This window comes from Manis javanica, chromosome X (genome assembly GCF_040802235.1).
Source record: "Manis javanica isolate MJ-LG chromosome X, MJ_LKY, whole genome shotgun sequence".
NCBI lineage: Eukaryota > Metazoa > Chordata > Mammalia > Pholidota > Manidae > Manis > Manis javanica.
The window spans coordinates 136,007,630-136,027,849 of NC_133174.1; the positions used below are offsets into that span (position 1 = coordinate 136,007,630).

General features: G+C 45.7%; 1 protein-coding gene across 4 annotated transcripts in view; it reads left to right on the forward strand.

Moving 5' to 3' along the window:
• Positions 1–10,981: 10,981 nt before the first annotated feature.
• The window catches only part of AFF2 (ALF transcription elongation factor 2), a 438,865-nt gene continuing 429,626 nt past the window's right edge, over positions 10,982–20,220 (forward strand). For all 4 annotated transcript variants that reach the window (XM_017639874.3, XM_017639876.3, XM_017639875.3 and 1 more), the window contains exon 1: positions 10,982–11,157. In XM_017639874.3, coding sequence (XP_017495363.2) covers positions 11,111–11,157 — 47 coding nt within the window. In that variant the 5' untranslated portion in view covers positions 10,982–11,110. The remainder of the gene's footprint in view (positions 11,158–20,220) is intronic.

Genomic DNA, 20,220 nt, shown 5'->3' on the forward strand with positions numbered 1-20,220 from the left:
GTATAAGTGGGTCCATTGTGATATAAATAATTCAATAAATGGGAGGCAGTTTTTTCTTAGCAAATGATGTTAATAAATGAAGAATGAGAGAGGGAAATAGAAAATCACCATGAAAACATCACAGTAATAAATTGTAGCAGGTTCCACTGATAGATGTTAAAATTAGTGGGCAAAAATTTGAGGAGAAACATTATTTCCATGGACATGAAGTATCTTCCTCAATGTGTTTATTAATTATAAAGGGAAAATCATTACTTGGCCGTGGAGAAATCCAGCAGACACTTTCACCAGGCGATTGAGGTTAGCATCACCAGTGATAACACAGTAGCTATATAAACCCCATGGTATGCCACCCTGAGAAGGGTACAGTACTACTTCTGTGATATTCTCGCTAGAAACGCATAACCCTAATCTAATCATGAGAAAACATCAGACTAACCCCAGTAGAAAGACATTCTCAAAATCAGCTACCAGTACTCTTCAAAAGTATTGTCTTAAAAATCAAGGAAAGACTGAAGAACCATCACTTTGGAAGAGTCTGAGATAGCAGGACATCTAAATGCAACGTGGGGTTCCCGTTGGATTCTTGAACAGAAAAAATGACATTGGGGGCAAAGTGCTGACATTTGAATGATTTCTGTAGTTCAATTACTAGTGCCAATTTTAATTTCCTGGTTTTGGAGACTTTAGTATGTATATAAGATGTTAGCATTAGGGGAAGCCGGGTGAAGGGTATACAGCAGCTGCTCTGTATGTCTAAAATCATTTGTGAGTGAAATGTAAAAAACGGGAGACAGACAAAAATACCTCTCCTTCTGAAGCTGTCATTCTGATAGAGAAGGCAAAAAAGAAATAATAAGCATAATAATAAAAATAAAAATAAACTGACCCCACCCTCCTGAGAAATATGGTGAAAACCTGAGGCAATGCAGTCTTACACCTTTTCTGGAATAAACAGACTTAAACTCCTGATTGTGGGTTTGAGTTGCCACAGTGGTTCTTTTAGGAATTCTCGCTGAGTATTTTATGTTAGTGTGAATATATGGAGCCCTAAATAATTTGAATCAGATGTGACAAGGACATTGCTCCTGGCTTCCCTCACCCCTTTCAGTTTCCTTTGATGGAGTGTTCCTGAAAATTAATCGTCCTTTTCACCTCTTCCCAGTAATACATCTCATTGAGATTTCTCCTAATTTACATCTCTCAGAGAAAAAGAAGGCGAATTCTTGATACCCACTGGGGATTGGCACTGGAGGCTTCTGAGAAGCACCTAACCCAATCTGAGCATAGAATCAAACATGTTTTATATGAAAGCTTAATTCTTTTATTAAAAGGTAATACAGGAGAAATATAAAAATTTTCAGAAAACATAGAAAAGTACAAGAAAAATCCACCCCAGTCTTACCCCCTCACTTAGCCCCCATAGTACTATTCATTTTCTTGGCATATTGGCTTCCAACCTTGGTATGCATACTGTCTATATAAATGTGTAACATATGTTTTACCTGCAGAACAAAGCATTTTTTTTTACTATTACAGGCCTTTTATAAACAACAATAATGCCTGAATAATATTTCTTTATGTGACTGTGAGCTCAATACCTCTCCTCTTTTGGGAAATTTTATCTGGAGGACTGACTTGTCACTCTTCCAGATGATGCCAACTCCTGGTGACTTGCATGGAGACGTGTGGTGGAGAAGAATGAGTGCTGGGCTTGAAGCAGGAGACATGGGTTAGAGTTTTGACTCTGCTCCTTACAAAATTTCCAAACTGTGTTCTGCTCATTTTCCCTGTCTGATCTTTTTCTTTAGCAGCAAAATGCCATGATCTAAAATCCTCAAGTTTCCTTTGAGCGCTAACATTCTATGATTTTTTTTTAGTTAAAAAATTTCGTGAGGTTTTCAGCCATTTCCCAAATTTTATATGCCCATGTATCAATGTTGATATTGATATTTACATGTTGACGTACCAAAGTTTATATAGTTCTAAGTGCCAGGTAATGCTACCCACATAGTTTTTGTCTTGCCAGTACACTCACTCTTTGGCAGCTGGGAACTCTAAAATAGCTTTTTAAAGTTGTAGATACTATTCCCTGCTTGTTTAGAAAGCGCCTGTTTGTGCATAGCAATAACCTGCATCGTCCTAGCCACAGTGGCTGTTCGCTGATTGAAGTTCTGCCCCTGGTCCAAGAGGAATACCAGGTCCTTGATTAATGGACTCCCTGTGAGAAGTTTGTTTCTTATTTTATCATTACCTTCAGCTCCCATGATTGTGAATTTCAAGTCCCTATAAACTGTCCTGATGCCTGTATAACCTTAGCAAGTGTTAACTATAAACACAGTTCTTGCAGAAAGTTTCCATCATCTCTCTATGAGTGAACTTGAGAAAGTACATTTTAGTGAGTGTTATGCATAGGTTCTACCTGGCTACTTGGAGGCCTATTAATACAGGTTAACAAATCAGAAAAAAAGTAAAAACAACCTGACTCATGAAAAATGTCATTAGGCAGATACTCTAACCCAAACAGAGGCATGTACAAATAGAAAGAAAATGCCAGGTCCCATGTCCATCCTCCACTAGCTCTTGAGTATGAGATCAAAAGACATAAAGAAGAAATATTTTCTTCACACACAGCACATTTGTGTGATTCATTTGAGGTAGATGAGCAAAGTAAGCATACGTTTCACCTGCCTCAGAGATGGAATGTGTTTGCCATTTGGTCTGGGTAAAACTTGTTTGCCCAAACACGGTCCTGCAAATCAGAACAGGGAGGGAGGAATCCTACCCAGACAGAAATCAAAGGAGGGCTCTGGGGAAATAGCAGGCTGCATGTAGGCCCTTTACTGGCAGGCCTTTCAGAAGCCACATGTACTATGTAAAGGATACCATATTGGAGAAAACACACATTAGTCATGAGATTAATGGAAAACAAAAGTTTGGGCATTTCCCTCTCCAGAGCCTGTGGCTTTGTTTTGATTTTATCCTTTAATTGAGAGTGACTTTGGTGCCTTATAGTCAGTAGAACCAGTATAATTCACTCCAGGAGGGCCTGCTTTAAATAAGGTGAATGGCATGTGTTTCCTAAGTACAGTTCACCATTTTCTCTTTTTGAGCACTGCTTTAGGGCAGAGTGTCTTCATAACTTGGGACCTTTCAGAGCTTTATGAACAGTTGCTGATGATTACTGATGAGAGAGAGGCTATCAATCCTCAAAAAAAAAACCCTACAAAACAAAAACAAAGAATAAAACCCCAAGCCTCAACAATTCTCATGTAGACTCTTAGATGTAAATTTCCATTTTTATCCAAGGAATAAGATTTTCCTTAATTAACAGTTCAAATAGCAAGCATTTTATGATGTGATTAAAATGGTGCAAGATGCAACGGCTTAAGATTTCAGGATTGCATGATTTGAGATTCAACTGAGACTTGGGAGATCTGGTTATGGTTCTCATTCTGCTATAACTCGCTGTGTGGTCTTGGTGAGCAACCTGGGGTGCTGGGCTGGAGATTGCCAGGTTCTGGGTAGTGTTGATGTTCTATGGTTCTATGATACATAAAACTAACTGCTGGCAGAAAAGAACGTGATCTTGGGGGCATCATCCTCCTAATAAATTTAAATTTGAAAAATAAAATGTCACGATCTAACAGGTAAAGCCAGAGTTCAGTGAGTTGACTTAAGGAATGCCACAGAGGCTCAAGGGCGACACAGTGACATGCAGTTTGGCAAGGGATTTGGCCCTTCTGTTGGCTGTCATCTCTCAGAGGCCTTTGAAGGAATCCTGGACTCGAGGGCACCTGTTCATTAGACCCCTCATAGCAAAGCCAAGTTGACCTCAGCGTGCAAATGAGCAGGACCTACTGGCCTCTTAGCGGTAGGACTTGTTATCATTGGCCAGAGGTGTCTGATTCATTGAGGTGGTTGTAGGTTTAGGGAAGAAAGAACCAAAGCGGGACATTTCTTCACATAAAGAAATATTATTCAGGCATTATTGTTGTTTACAAAAGGCCTGTAATGGTCAAAAAATGTTTTGTTCTGCAGGTAAAAACGTATGTTACACATTTATATAGTCAGTATGCATAACAAGACTGGAGGCCAACGTGCCAAAAAAGTGAATAGTAGTATGGGGGCTACGTGAGGGCGTAAGACTGGGGTGAGTGTGAGAAGCCTTCTCGGCCATGCATCTGTTCCGGCCTAGGCCGCCGCTGTGTTTCCTCTCCACTGTCCTGATTTGGTTCAGTTGCCATGAAAGGGCAAAGGGACAACCACAAAGTGACAGGGCAGCATGGCCTCTTCAGAGAGGCAAGTCCAAGAGGTCAGGTTATCAGGCAAGAGTTCCCACTGCTGAGGCCTCTGCTGTCCCTTCCCCCATGGAACTGGACTAATTTTACCTTTCATGTCCATCTGAGCAACTTTCAGTTATAAGATGAAGTGCTGGGCTGCCCTGTACAGGGATCTAATGTACAGATCTAGTAGTAACTGTACTTGATAATACTGTACTGTGTATATGAAATTTGCTAAGAGAGTAGATCTTAAGTGTTCTCACCACACATCCAAACACACACGCAAGGTAACTATGTGAAGCAATGGATGTGTTAATTAGCTTGATTGGGGTAATCATTTCATGATATATGCAGATATCAAACCATCACTTTGTACACTTTAAATAAATACAATTTTTATTTGTCAATTATACCTCAATAAAACTGAAAGAAAAAAAGAGTACTTCAGAGCGTGAGGGACTATCAATGCATTTCACTTCCTGAATATAAAAGGCAAAAGCAACTAAAAAGTTTACTTTCGGCAGTTATTTTTTCTAATGCCATGGCTAACAATTTGACTGTTATCAACTTAATAGAAAAATGAAGATTACACATGATGCCAGGAAGCTTTAAACAAAGACATTGATAAAAAAATCTTTTAAATGTTTCAGTATGAAAATCAATGACCTGAACCTCCTCCAGAAAAAATGATCACTAAGTAAAAAGAAGTTTCTACTTCTTAATATGATTTTGACAGGATCAAAACTTGCAACTTATTGACCAGGCTCTGGAAGCCATGGTGCCTGCGCCTGTTTGCCAAACAAACAAGAAAACAAAAACACAAAACACAAGAAGGAAAGCCCTGCACACACAGTCAGCACACTTGGCACTTCTGATCTCACCTGATGGATAGGCCGAGATGCCAGCCCTCTGGGTGAGAAGAGCACGCCTTTATATGGGGCTTTTTACCATTCTGCAAAGCACTTTGATATGCATTCAGTTCCCCGCCTGGCCACTGGGAAAAATGCTTGGTTTCCCTCTGGAATCCAGGCCTTCAGCCCTGCGGAGGGGGCTCCGGGAAGGGACTCAGGGCAGCCATGCTGCTGAATGGGTTTATGACAGCAGCCCAGGGACAGGCCTCTGAGCTCCAGGAAGCAGATTTCTCAATCACCAGATCAAGAATGGAGATGATTGATCAAGGTAATTGAGGTGACTCTTCACTTTCCCTCCCTCATCATTATAAATTACCAATCTGCATTTGGCCACAGACGGGGGTTGTATAAAGCAGCTTCAAATCGAGGAGCCATGGAATGTCAGAGATGAAGTGTTTCCAATCTCTTAATTTATAGGCAAGGGAATGGGCCCTGGAGAAGCCTGGAGAGAGCCATGGGTTTGCAGTTTTGAAAGCAGCAGAGTCTTATGCAGGAGAAAACTCCCCATGGACACCTCATAGCCCACCACTATGTATTCCCGCACAGTCGAGTAAAGACGTAGCTTCACCCTAGATTTCTAATCGTCAGGAAAAAGACCCAGCTGAGTCTCCTTAAAAGATGGGGCAAGAGTTGCTCCACCATCTTCTTGCTTCCTGTTGCCTATCTGACTGACTTTCTTTAATATAAGGGCATGGCTCAGCCAACTGCCTTCCCCCAATTCAGCCACAGTTGAGATCAGGGAAATTGCACCACTAGAATTTTTTTTTAATCCAACAGTTAACTGCTGTCACTGCAGTCCCAGACACCCAGGGCGTTATAGTTCATTGCGGTGACCCTGGGACTGTAAATAATAATGGGGTAACTAGAATAGGTGCTGGACTTGGCACCTGAATGACCATAGCCCAGTCTCAGCTGCTCAGATGTGCTACCTTGTAATCATGGTGAAGTCACTGGAATTGTTTTTTCAAACTGTCAAATCAAGGTAATGGTCTCTTTCTTACTTCCTTTCCCAGAGCTACAGTGAGCTGAACACCTTTGGGGATGCAGAATGGAGGCTATGGGGCAGTGCAGGTTAGCACAGAGGCTTTGGCAGCAAACAGATTTGGGGGTAAAGCTTCGCTATAGCACTTACGAGCTCTGTGACTCTGGGCATGTGCTCAGCCTCTGCCTTGGTTTCCTCTTGCAAAATAGGTTCAACACCAGTACCGCCCTCAGAGAATCATGATGACATGTAAATGGAATGATATATGCAAAACACTTAGTACAGTGCCTGGTAGATAATAAAGGCTCAGTGTTGTCTCCTTTTTATTGTTATGCTAAATATGTACAAGAAATCTTAGGTACACACCATATAAAATCAGAATAGCATCATGTTCAAGGACTGTAAACCTAATTAAAGTGACTGACATAAAGTTATATGGTGTTTGATATTTAGGACGCAATAGGAACGCAGAGCCAGGAACTTTGAGAGATCTCTGAAATGGGGTCATTGTCTACAACAATTAGAAAACTCAAGAGTAGGGACTTTCACTTGTGAGACATGATTGAGATCCCAAGTACAAAGCAGTAGACCCAGAAGTTGTGAAAGAAATCACATAATGTATATTCATGAAGCTCATCCTAGGTTCAGAGGATTGTCCTGATCCAATCTGAAATCATCTCCTGGATTTATCACCTTCACATTGACCAATTGGAGAGACCCCGATGGACCTTCTACAAGTCAGATCCTGTGTTAGGCTTTGATGACGCAGACCCAGGCCCCGCCCTCATATAGATGTACAGTTTCTGGAAGCGCTGACACAAAACATGTCAGTATAGGCATATTCTTGAAGTTTGAAAGCACTGAATTGTTCCTTCAACAGTGATTGGTGTGGATGTTGCCGTCTACATGTGGAAACTGCCCCAAGTTCAGAGTCACACTGGTCCATTGCAAACTCACTGTGGCACCAGGCTGCTCTGCTGGAGGAAAATCCACAGCAATGGAAGTTGATGCTTCCCACAGGGAGCCATGGAATTCTTTCAGACAGGCTTCCTCACAGGAGCTGTAACCTTGACCACAATTTCCTCCTAGAAAGTAACTCAGCCTGAATTGCACTCCAGGTCAGCAACAAATGCTTAATATTTTAAGTGGAAATCCGAGGCGTGACAGGATGACACGTGTGTCTCACATGGTCAATTTGTTCATTTCCTGGAACTGACATTCATGGTGAAACTTTCTTAAATTAATCTTAATTTCTAGCCACTATCTACCAGATCCTGCCTGACAATGCCTTTACTATGACTGTAGGAATGGAAGATTTCCAGGGCTTTGAAATGGAGATTAGTACCTGGAGACTCCAAAGTAAATTCCTTTAAAAGTAATTCAAGTATAAAATCTCACTTTAGAAAGTCTGCGAATCCTCATTTCTACACAACCAAGCCTCTTAAAAAATGACTCCTGGTCTCACCTCAAGAGACTGGGTCACAAAGTCTTGGTTTTTAATTGTCTCCTCTCTGAAAAGATGGTTTTCTCGTCACCCAGTGGCCCTCCAGTACGTTTGTGTGAGTCTACGTTCATTTTGAATGGGGGAGATCGGTGAGGTTGGAGGAGGCCGGGTTAGAGAGAATGGGAGAAGCCAAAGGAGAAACTAGGGTCAAAGGGGAGAGGTTGCAACTTCTGAAATATTGGGTTGAACAGAGGGTTGTGTTTCCAGATCAGAGAGGGGCTTTTCCAGGTAAAGTCAGGACAACAGACTGGCCCAGAGGAATCTTCCAGTTGGGCGAAGGTGCCCCAGGGAGTAGAATGGGAGGGAAGCAACCCGACCCTGAGGGGCTAGATGACTGCACTGCCAGTAAGACAGCAGCGGTTGGCTCTGATTTCAGATAGCCTTGCCACCTGCCCTGCCTGCACGCTGCTCCCTACCCCTCATCAGGCTGGAGGAAGCATGGCTTGGATGCAGATCTGAAGGCTCACTGAAGAGCCAAGTTCTATGGCTCTGGGTCCCAGCAGAGCTGGGGACGGGCAGGAGGAGGAGGAAGAGAGAAGGCACAGCCTCTCCCTGCTCAGGAGCTGATGCTCAGTGAGCGAGTGTGGGCCTGGGCTGCGGGCGGGCCGGCCTCAGAACTGCCTGGCCCCTTTGGTGCTGCTGCCTCAGCTTTCTCCCTATTCCAGGGGGCGGCTGGGAGTGGGAGCTCCTTCCCCATGCCGTGCCTCCCCTCGTCGTTTGGATTTCCGGAAGGGAAAGCCCCTGCCCCTCTTTGAAGCAGCAGCAGGCACCGCTTGTCTCTTCTCTCCTTCCCGCAGGCACTTCTGGTCGGAGTGCTGCCTCTTGCTGGCTCCTTCTGCTTCTGCTGGGTCCTCCCGCTGATTGGGAAGAAAGTGCACCGGTGGGGTGATGGGGGTCTGGAACTCTTAAAGGAGCAGTTTTATTTCTGTTGGAGATTTATTTACCTAGCACATTATTTTTTTTCCTGTCTTTCCCCAATCAATGTAATCCGATGAGAAAAGTGAATCAGATATAAAGCGACCATAATCACCATTTAAATGTGAATTGTAGATGGTCTTGTTTTCCTCTAAGGATTTTCGAGCAGCTCCAAGCACCAGCCCTAGCAACGATCATTATTAGCAATCAAATCCAATTCGAGGATCCTTTACCGAAGGCATAGAGATTGGGGGCCACCTATCTGAGCGAGGCAGTCCGTGCCACCTCAAAGGCTCAGAGTCTAGGGCTGGAGACTGGAATTCCATGAATAAACAAGGCACAGAGATCATTTGAAAATCCTGGCACTGGTTTTACCAATAGCTTTTCCACGGTGGAATCTTTGACCAGAGGAGTTTACACAAGTAGCCAAATTGACAAGGCAATTTGAAAGTCAGTCTTCCCTTGGCTGCCCATTGGTTAATTTGCATCAGTCAGCTGGTATTTGTTAAGAACTTGGTCCTTTGCAAACACTTAAGCAAAGCCTCACAGGATGCTAGAATTGCAGTTTATCTTAGTGCCTTGTTTCTGTATGTGAGTGTGTGCTTTTTTCTGAAACAAAAAATGTGAAAGAAACCAAACTCCGGCCCCCTTCAAGCTCAGATTCTGAAGTCATCCACCTCTTGGAGCTCTAGCACCTTCTACTGGGTTCAGCGCTAAAGGGGATTTCAGGTTTATTCTGGGTTCCAATCCGGGTTCCCCTCTAGGAGCAATGTCAGGTCTTGAGCAAATTACCCAGTCGCACTGCCTCAGTTTCTTCTGAAAACAAAACAAAAAGTAGAGAAAAGCTATGTGGATGATTTTGAGAATATGAGATAATATTAGAGAAGCATATTCATATAGAAAGGAGGGTGCCAGAGCAACAAGAGCCAGATGGCCTGTGGATCAAGTGTCTGTTTCTACGGTGGGGACAAATGAGCCCCTGAGAAGAGACTTGATCAGAGGCACACACGAAGTCACTGCCAGGGGCTACTCCCTCCTTACAGCGACACGGAGAAAGCAGACGAGATATGTGGGACTCCGGAGTACTTGGGCTCCCGAAACGCCAGAACCGGGTACCGCCCCTTCGGACACCCCTTCTCCAGGCCAGGCAGCCTCTCCCTGAGGCACGGCTAAGGGGCTGCGCCCTGTCCCGGACTGCTGTGGAGGCTGATAGAGGGAGGAGTCTGCACGTGCAGAGGGACGGATTCTCTGGCCCGAAGGGGGGACAGGCCGCCGATGGGTGGGATAGCGGGCAGACACTTGATGGTTTTCTCATTTTCAAGGGGAGCAAAGTGCAGAAGTCGTTTTCTCAGGGCACGTGGTGGCCGTGCGGACAAGGTGATAGTACCACCGAGTTTCCTGGCGTCCTAATCCCGAGCCCAAGGACCACACAAGGAAGGCCATCGTGCGTGCCCTGCAGCCCCGGGACTCCAGGGCCCAGAGCATGGGCACCGACTGGGTGGCGTGCCGCGCCTGGCCTCCCGGTCTGGCACTGCGGCATGCCCGGGTGGCCGCACGCGGCGCCGCGGGGACGGTGAAGGTGACCGCCTTCTCCTTCCCGGCCCCCCGTGCTCTGCGCTGCGGACCCGAGGGATGCTCGGGCCCGCCAAAGTTTTCGCTGGTGCTCGGGGACCCGAGGAGAGTCCCCGGGAGGGGTCTACGCGTCGCGCAGCGGGGTCCGACCCCCTCCCCGCGGCAGTTGGTGCGCTGTTTTCTGGCTGCGAAGCGCAGCTCCCAGGGGTGGGAGTGGGCGGGGAATCAGAGTGGGGGTCCCCTTCCCGAAGCCTGAGCCCCGACCCCGCCGCCGCCCCTCCCCCCCGCAGCATTCCCGTGACTGTCTCTCGGACCGGGACCCGGGCGCGGGTCCCCCGCTCTGCGGCCGCTCGCGCCAGCTGATTTTGACAGAGGGGGGTCCCGGGCCGCGCGGGCGGGCGGAGCGAGCCCCTGCCAGATCCGGGGATGATAACGTGCCGGCTCCATGTCGCGGCTTCAGGCTGCCCAGGCTCCGCCCCCTGTGAGTGTGTAAGTGTGTGATGCTGCCGCGGCCGCCGCCTGTGCAGCCGCCGCCGCTGCTGCCGCCGCCGCCGCCGCTGCCTAGGCTGCCGCTGCCGCTGCCCCGGCCGCTCCTGCTGCCGCCGCCGCCGGCCCGCAGCCCGCCAGGCAGGCGGCCCCGCCGGCCCGAGACCCCAGCGGCGTCCGCCGCAGCGTCGGGGCGCTGGGCACGCGGGCCGCCGCGGAGCGAGCGGACCCGAGCGGGCGGCCAGGCGCTCGCCTGCCCGGTGCCGCCGCCGCCGCCGCCGCCGCTCCCGAGCGCAGGACCCGGCCCCTCCGGCGCCCGCCGCCGATGCGGCCCGCGCACTTTTAGCCGGGCGGGAGGGCAGGGGAGCCGGGCCGCCGAGAGCCGCGCCGAGAACCGCGCCGAGAGCCGCGCCGACCCGCGCCGAGCAGGGACGCCCGCCTGCGCCGCCCGGCCGCTATGGATCTATTCGACTTTTTCAGGGACTGGGACTTGGAGCAGCAGTGGTAGGTGTTACTGTTTTGCCTTCTCTTTGGCTACGCGGGTTGCCGGCTGGGGCTAGGCTTTCGCCTTTGTTAAGAGGCGCGGGGCTGCGGCGGGGGCGCCCCAGACGCCCTTCCGCTTGCTCCCGGCCACCCCTGGCCCCGGCCGCCGCGAGTCCTCCGTCCGGCGCCCGGGTGGGACGAGGCGCGGGCCCGGGGAGGGATGCGGGGCCCGAAAGCGTCACTCGGCACGCCAAGTCCAAAGAGTTGCATTTGTCCCCGATCGGGTCTGGTGCGGCCCGGGGGCAGAACAGCACCACCTTCGCCAGGATTTGCCCCCAGAACGGCTGCCAGCGCCGGGCTGGCTCCCTGCGCACCGGAGGCTGGCGCCTGCAGAGCCTCAACTTTCCGGGTGTCCGACGCCGGCGGTCGGCTGTGGGGACAGGCAGTGAGCCGCAAGGTGCCACCGGCCGCCCTTCGCTTCTTCGGCGGCCGTCGTCGCCACCTCCGTCCGCGCCACCTCCGTCCCCGCGCGGCGCGCACACCTTGCCTCGTATCCGCTCAGCCCAAGCTTCGTGCACTCGGGCGCCGAGCGGCGGCTTTGGGGGCCACGGAGCGGGGAACCCGGGGCCGGGCTGTCTTAAGCGTGCTGCTTTCAAGACGGATGGTTTTGGAAGTTGGCCCCCGAAGGCGGCCGCCCCGACGGCTGTGCACGTTGAATTAACGGCCGGAACCCTGTCCGCTCCCACCGGGAGGCAGCCGCAGGTTTGTGGAATGGACACGCAGCTCGGATTCAAAGGTTTTCGCCAAATACCGTAAATGTGTCTCTGAGAGGGTTTTGAACAGGGTGCAGAGATGACTGGGGAGCTGGAAAGTTGTTCTTCTCTGCGTGATGTGTGCGCGCACGTGTGCATAAATAGTGATATACATAACTATTCACTTTTTAAAAAACTCCACCTTCTGTCACAAACGTTCTCGTTGTCAATTTGTCACAATATTTTAGCATAACAAGTTCCCCCCAACCCCTAGCCCTTGGAATTAGATGGGGTGAGGGTGCGGCGGCAGCGATTTAGAATTGCACTCTGGGTTATTGCCTTTTAAAAGGTAATTAGAATAATCGGGAGTACTGAGCGATAGGTGCGAAATCTGTTGCAATATTAGACTATCAGCAGCCGTTGAGTATGGATGCTGTGTATTTTTACAAGGATGTCCCTTGCTGATGTGATATTTTGGGCAATTTCCTTCTTTAGAAAAGGGTCATACGCTTGGCCAATAGCTTCATTATGCCAATCACGACTCCTTTAGTTGCAAATCCAAGATAAACACAACTTAAATACATTTTATTTTACAGCAGTTCCGGGTAAATCCTTGAAGCCACAAATTATTCTGTATCGGTATTAATCTGTAAGGCATTTTTGATACCTTGCAGGGTTTTATCAGCTTTGCAGAAAAACATATTACAATTTTTAATGACATGCTGTTATTTAAAAGCAAAGATCACAATAAAATTACTGCTCAATTAAATATTATGCTCCTGCACACAGCCTCTACTCCGCCTAATTTATTTTTGGAGACAACAGATAACCACGGCATTACTATTTGCATACAATTTGCCTAATATACGGTGTGGGTAACATCATTAATTTAACATTGCTGTAATTGATTTAGTGTGTGTAGTTCAAATGTTCAACATTTACAAGATATTAGGTATTTAAAAAATGTGTTATGTTATTTTAATTTCAGCTTAATCTCAGGTACATGTAGTTGCATATTTAAAGAGCTCTTTTAGGTTTGATTTCATTTTTTGGAAAGATATGCCCCACCCCTCTTGGGAGACTGTCTCTTCTGAAATTAAGGAAAACGCAAAACATTTTCTCCTCCACCTCCCTAACTGCCACATCGCCTAAGAAACGTGCAGACTTGGACACTCCTTGGATAGTATATGAAATACCAACGAATTAGTACAACATATCTGCATAAATGAGCTGGCCTGTTTCTTCTGTGCATATGTTCCAGAAACATTTCCCCTTCTTACTGTTTGATTGTCAGGGGCAAGCTTCCTTATGAATCTGTGTGTGTAAACATTTGTGATGTGGCGGTGCATCTATTTTGTCCCCCCCCACCCCCCACAGAGAAAAGCATAAATGTGACAAATAGTGGATGGACTAAAAAAACTTGATACTGCCTTGAATGGAAATCTGTACCTTTCCAAACTCTCTGGACATCCAGAGCATGCCAATTACATTTTCATTATATGTTTACTTCCCCTCCTAGGGAGTAAGTAGCTGCTTAGAGTGATGGCATCCACCACCACCACCCCCAATCCCCAGGAGGTCCAAGGAGGAAAAAGGCACCAGCCAAGTTAAGGATCTCATTTACATTGGCCCTTTTCTCAACATTCATTTGTGCAACAGAAAGCTCTGAGCTCTCTCTCCTATAACCCTAGATGTCTGACAGTAAATGGATCAGGCCAGCTAAAAAACCAACTCCTTTACCCAGACTGAATGAAAGAGGACTTTACATACGCAGGCCTATGTGTTATTTGCAAACACTTGACTGTAGTACACAGAAAGTCCATGCCCATTTATAAACCCACACATTTGTCAGGAGGAACATTAACGGAAAGGATGGGGCACGCGTGACGCTGCAGTGTGCCTGGGTCTGTGAGTGCTCAGTGCCTAACAGACCACAGCCCTGGATTTCACAGACTGCAAAACTACCTTAATGGATCATGCCCTGGACGTGATGAAAGGGCCAAAGCATAAGTTCTTCAAGATTCCTGGATGAACGAGCAATGTGCACCTGAGTCTGAATTAAATAGAACCAGTCTGTGAGAGAAGCAGAAGGCGCAGATGTCTGTCTGTGCACACCAAAGACACCACTGGCTCTTAAAAAAGTGAAAAAAGATAAAGGAAGAAAAATAAAATGTTATTGTTTAAATCATTCCATAGGCTTGTCTGTGGTAACCCAGTGAATGAATTGTTTAGGTGTCTGGAGATCTTGTGGCTAGATTTGGACTTGTTTACCGGCAATAGGGTTGACCTTAGCCCCCATTTAAAGGGAGAGGGGAGCAAGAGGGCCTGCGAAGTGTACAGGCCTTCCGTCCTGGAAGCACTGCCTGTCCCCCAGCTGATTAGGTATTGGTCCTTCTTCATCCCCTCTGTGGAGGTGCTTATCTTCTTTTTATTAAAAAAAAAAGGAAGGAATGAAGAAAGGACAGACAGGCACAGAAAGAGTTGCATTCTTAACAGTAAAAAATGAAAAGAAAACCAACGTGATAGCTAGAACCAAAATGATAAAAAGCCTCCTGCAAATTGCAGTTAAGCCGTTGTGACAGTGGTGGACTGCTCAGTGTGAAGGACGGCATCAGTTGTTTGTCTCACAAGTAGCCTAATTAGAGGTTCGCTTGCAAACGGGCAGTTATACAGGAAGAGACTTAAACTCACTAAACTGTTATATAAATAGAAAGTTCAAAGGTCTGTGTGGGGCTGTCAAGGCTAGGAAGGGGCCATGTGCTGGCCAGGCTTCAGTCCGTCCTTCTGGGGTGAAGGCAGCCGCGGGCCTCTCCCAGCAGCCAACACTTTCCCTGGTTTCCCTCAGCCTTGCAGGGGAGGAGGGCCCTGCTCTCCAGACAAAAGTGAACTGTTCCAGCTCCAGGCCGGCATGGCCCATGCAGGGCAGCAGCCTGGCTGCCACCGCTGGCTCTGTGCACACAGGTCTGCTGAGGCCTCCTTAGCCGCAGTCCTCCGGAAGAGGGCAACAGGCCTGTTTATGACCAGTGAGGTGTGGGGGAGAGAGCCAATACAGCCTTGGCTAGCCTCGGGCTAGGAGGAATGTGGAGGTGGCGGCACAGGGTCTTGTTTTGACTAAGGCCTGAAGCTTGCCAGGACTTCACATTCTCTACCTCCATCCATTTTATCTTCCCCCTTCCTCTGTATTGGTCTTCCATTAAAAGGGAGACCGTCTATGGTCTCTTTTCTTTGCGAGGACAATATGTTTTCTCCAGTGTGTTTGAGTATTCATTCAGCAAACCATTTGGGGTTGAGTTTCTTAAGGGAGTGTATGGGGAAGCTGTACTCCAGGAGGTGAAGTCTCCTCCAGTGGTAAGGTCTCCTCCAGGACCTCCCAAAGCCCCCCAAAGAATAAAAGCTATCTCTGTAAATTTAAAACACGCCAGTTGGACAAAGAAGAATTTATCTCATGTTAGAAATCAGTTTAACGATACGTGAATTGTTTTGCTAATGATTCAGTCAAGCATTTAACAACTTTAAAATACACAAATCAAGATTGAAAATGACTGCTTCAAAAATGAATCTGTCATTATACACATAAGCAAGATTCTAAACATTTATGCATTTTGTAGATGGATAAAATTATATTGTATTTAAACATGCTAATTGTTGTTGAATAGAAATGACTTTAATGTGCCGAACCTTTATTTCATACCCATTATTCTTAGCTAATACTATTTCTTGCATGCAAAATTTGCACATATTTAACAATTTCAGAATCATAGAAGTCCAATAAAATGGCCATCTCTGGAACAATCTAGAAGTTGTAGCCTTCTGAGCTTAGAGCTGTAGGTCATACCTCAAAAAGGGAAACTGTCATATACTTGATGAGCCTGTCATGTAGACAAAACAATTAGTACAGTAACAACATTTTCCACCTTTAATTTTGTCTGTCTTTTTCTCATTGCTGTGGGATAAAGAGATTTAAGAGACTTGTTTACAGATAATGGAAATAAATTATTGCTGATTAAAGAACTCAAGATCACAGAAGTACTCAAGATCATAAGTTGGAGACGGCTTTCTGAAGGTGTATGGGTGTGTGCGTGCAGCAGGGGGTGGGGGGCGGGTGGAGCACATCATTGACATTGCTACTGTTAATTGAGTATTTACTCTGTGTTCCAAGCATAACAGAGTGATTTAAATACTCCATTTTACTTTATCCTTCAGACAATGTCATGACCTAGGACCCACTATGGTCTCTACCGGTGAAGTAATGGAATATTTAGCCCCTTGGTGCTGCAGTCGGGTTTCAGCCTAGATGGAGCTGACCCCGGAGCCTCACAGTTAACAGTGACATCGTGTCCAAGTCTTCCCAACATGTGGAATCCTTTCCCATATGTCATCCCCTTTGGTCACTGTGAATTAGATGTGCAGGTGTCATTCCCATTCCACAGATGAACAACAGCCCCAGAGAAATTCTTTGATGCGTCCTAGTTTACACAGCCTGGTTGGTAGTAGAGCTAGGTCAGGAATCCACATCTCCTAATTTCCAGTCAGGTGCCTCTCCTAGAAACCTCAGTCTGAAATCTCATGGCCTGTTGTTTAGTGTTACCCTGTGGGTAGTAGCATTAGGCTCTCTATGAAACAAACGGATTGGGTTGTATATGGTACATTTACCTAACAACAACAAAATCTGTGGAATTACCGTGAAAGTGACTGGCCTTTGAACTCCACTTTTTTCTTTTAATTAAAAAAAGACACAATTTATGTACTGATGCAATCTCTTAGCCCTTCTTTTATGGACACCCCTTTAATGAAAATCTGCAAATAGCAAACTTTATGTATAAAAGAGGCAAAATGCAAGTCCTTGAAAACTGTCCATTTCAATTTAAATACCCTAATTTTGAAGATTTGATACTTGAACATAGAGAAGACCACAATATATTTGTCTGGTTGATTTGGAGCCTCAAAGCTGCATGTAGGAAGTGGATAACATTTCTTGGCAAATCACACACCTGTGATTTGATTTGATCATCACAAGAACCCTATGGGTTTGTCAGGACTGGTATTAGCTCCATTTTGTAGATAAGAAAATTGAACTTTGGAGAGGTTAACTGACTTGCCTAAGTTTGCACAGTAAGTGGATGGTCTTAGGGTTTGTGTTTATTGCTCATTTCACTGCATCACCACTGTTGCATTAAGTGGTTTGTGTTTAACATCCACGTTGCTTCCTAGGGAGGGGTGTTATCACCCTGCTTGCATCATCTAGCACAGGGCCTTTCCCGTTACAGGTGCTCAATAAACACCTGTGGGTTGATGTTAGAGCCCCATCAGTTCAAAGAGTGTTCTATGCAAATGCATAGTTGCTTAGTAAAGGCTGGTGATAATACTGGCCCTCTGCCTGTTTGATAGTGTTTTAATTATCTCTAGTGTTTTTTTTTCTTTGACAATCTGCTTAGCCAGTCTGGTCTCTCGCAGAAAGTAATAAGCAAGAACAATGGTTACAGAAGAAGCATAAGAGGAAAAGACAAAACTGAAGCCCATGATATTTATCAGTGTGATAAAAAAAAATAATTTCTATGAATTTTAAGATATACTTAGAGCTGGAAAAAAAAACAACTTTTAAGGCATAGGGGTATGGGGGTTAATGGACTGGTATTGTGTCCCAATCTGTACGGAGAATGTTAAAGAAGAATGTGTGACAAAAACCTAAAGAAGAGCTGAGAGGCTGGAGGGCTGAGATTCCTCCAGCTTTCCTTGAGTTTCGGCCTTTATGACTTGTATTTCATCATGAGAAGCCTGTTTTTCTACTTAACTGTAGCAGATCCATGCCATAAATTATCATGACCATTAAACAAAGGTCCAGCACTGGGTTCCTCTAATGTAAAACTTTTATGTTGCACTTTAATGAAATTTTATATGCATGTTTAAAGCAAGGTATACTTTATATGGTGGAGAGGGCAATGCTCTGAATGGTTGAATTTATTTTAAAGTAAATCTTTTCGATGACCTTAGCTGCTAACATCCACCTACTTACTGAGCTGAGAAAAATTATCTGAAGGCTTAAATAAAATGGCATGATTTAAGCCAGGCTGGCAATAGCACTGCCGTGAGAACCTGATGTTGATTATGGATTGCTTAGTTTATAGAATACCATTTTTTATATACCTGTGCATTTTGCTTCATTTGAAAAAGAAAGTCAGCCAGTGATTTAAAGTAATCATTGATACTGGTTCTTCAATAGGTATGTGCTGGTATCTGAAGGCATACAAGCCACACATTGGGAAATAAGCTAAGAAACAGGTTTCTCTTTCATTAGAAACTTAAAATCACGCATCTATTTATTTGTTCAATGTTTCTTTTGCTGGAAAAAAGGGAAAGAACACATGACTTCCATCCTATGAAGAATGGTTTGTTTTGTTAGATTTCCAAATAATAGTTCTCTGCACTGTCTACCATCTTCAGCGAAAACCAGATCTCAGTCGCAGATACTGGATCTCTTGGTGGCCTCGATTGAATCATATTCCTGGAGTCTGAATTTTGTGTTTTGTAGGCAACGTATCTCTGGAAATAACATTTGAAGTGAGTTCCTTCTTATATAAATAGAAAATAAAAACCTACTTACCTTGTAGTGGTGCTAAAATTGCAGTCTGGGCTTTACCAGTCCTTGGAAGAAAACGTTTCTCAGAAGTCTGATGTCTTCTTGGTCTTTGGGTCTCTAGAATGGTTGCATCAAACCAGCTGGCTAGAAGGAGCATGTAAGGAGGTTGGTTTAGCCTTTAACCTTCTTCCTGTAGTAATATGTACATGATGACCTAACTATCTGGTGCACAGTGGAAAATGCCATCGCACAGGCTTTATTTTTCCTTCCGGGATGTCAGTCAACTAATTTTTTCAATGAATTCATTTTCCAAAGAGACTGATTGTTTTCATGTGCCAGGTCGGCACAGCCATAGTAACTAAATTAAATTCCAGCATGATGGATGTTTCTGACGAAGGGTCATGGAATCATGGAGAGGTCTCATCAATTAGCCATTATTTATTTGCTGGCAGAAAGCTTGGCTGTGGTGTGTAGGAATTAATCAATTCCTTGAAACTAGTATTTCAAGACTGGAGCGCCCTTCAGGATCATCTGGTGCAGGCTCCTCATGGTATAGACGAGGGTGCTGCGGCCCAGGATGTGAAGACAGCTTGTCCAGGGACATACAGTCTGTAAGTGACAAAGCTGGGTCAGGAGTCCTTGGGCCCACATTCAGTGTTGGTCACCTCTATCAAGAACTGTTTTCATTGGGCGCCTACTCTGTGTCCAACGCTTTTCTGGGCAGTCACTTTGAGAGGGAGATGGAGGGAATGTAAAAGATGACCTTCAGTCCCACTGACTTCACACTGGAATGAAGAACTAGAAATAGTGTGAGATGGATGCGAGGAAAATAGGAATTCCAAGAGAGACAATGTGAACTAGAGAAGGAGGAGCAATCCTTGTCAGGGCTCAGGAAGGTCTTTTAGTATTATTAGCAGGATCCAGAGTAAAATGGGCAGCCAGAAATTTGGAATGTTTAGAAGACCACGAGTGGCCAACACTCAGTATGAAACAGCTGACTCTGGACCCGGAGCTGTCTGCTTTGCCAGTAGCCCACATTCTTCACATAATTGCCGAAGTTACATTTTGCCACGCAAATGGAGTGTGCTCATTAGCAATGGCCGCCATTTGCGGAGGGTCAGCCACAAGACTCTTGACAACTATTTTGACTGTCTGAATTATGGCAATATTCATGCAAACATTCTTCAAAGAAATACCAAATGAAAATCTGTTTTCCTGAATCAATTGAAACAAATGTTTGCAAATTGCCACAATTGCTGGCAAAGCAGCTATTTTCAAAAGAACCGTATATTGTGGTTCTTGAGATGTACCCAAATATATCTCCACTTGTTCTCCTTCTTCAATTTTTTTTTAATTAACTCATTTGTCTGGAAGGTGTATACCAATATTTTGCCTTCTGCATTTCTTTTTCATGGAGTGAGTTGGCATCCTGGTACCATCTGATGGGTGTTCACACTGGTCTTTGTGATCAGTTGTTTGGCCACCCGGCAGTTCTTTTTCTGGCTTTATCATTCTCCAAATCTCAGCTCTTTCTCTGAGAAGCCACTAGCTACAATCCCCCTGCCTCCCCTGCCCCCCAAACTTACATACTCCAGCCCTATCCGCTTAGACACCCCTCCTCTGTGCTCCCAGCTGCCCTGCACATACTTCTGATGCATCTGAGTTGTTTTGAGGGATGAAAAGATGTCTTTTATTTCTGTATTCCTAATGTCAAGCCCAGAGTAAGCCTAGTGTAGCTACTCAGAGTACAGCATC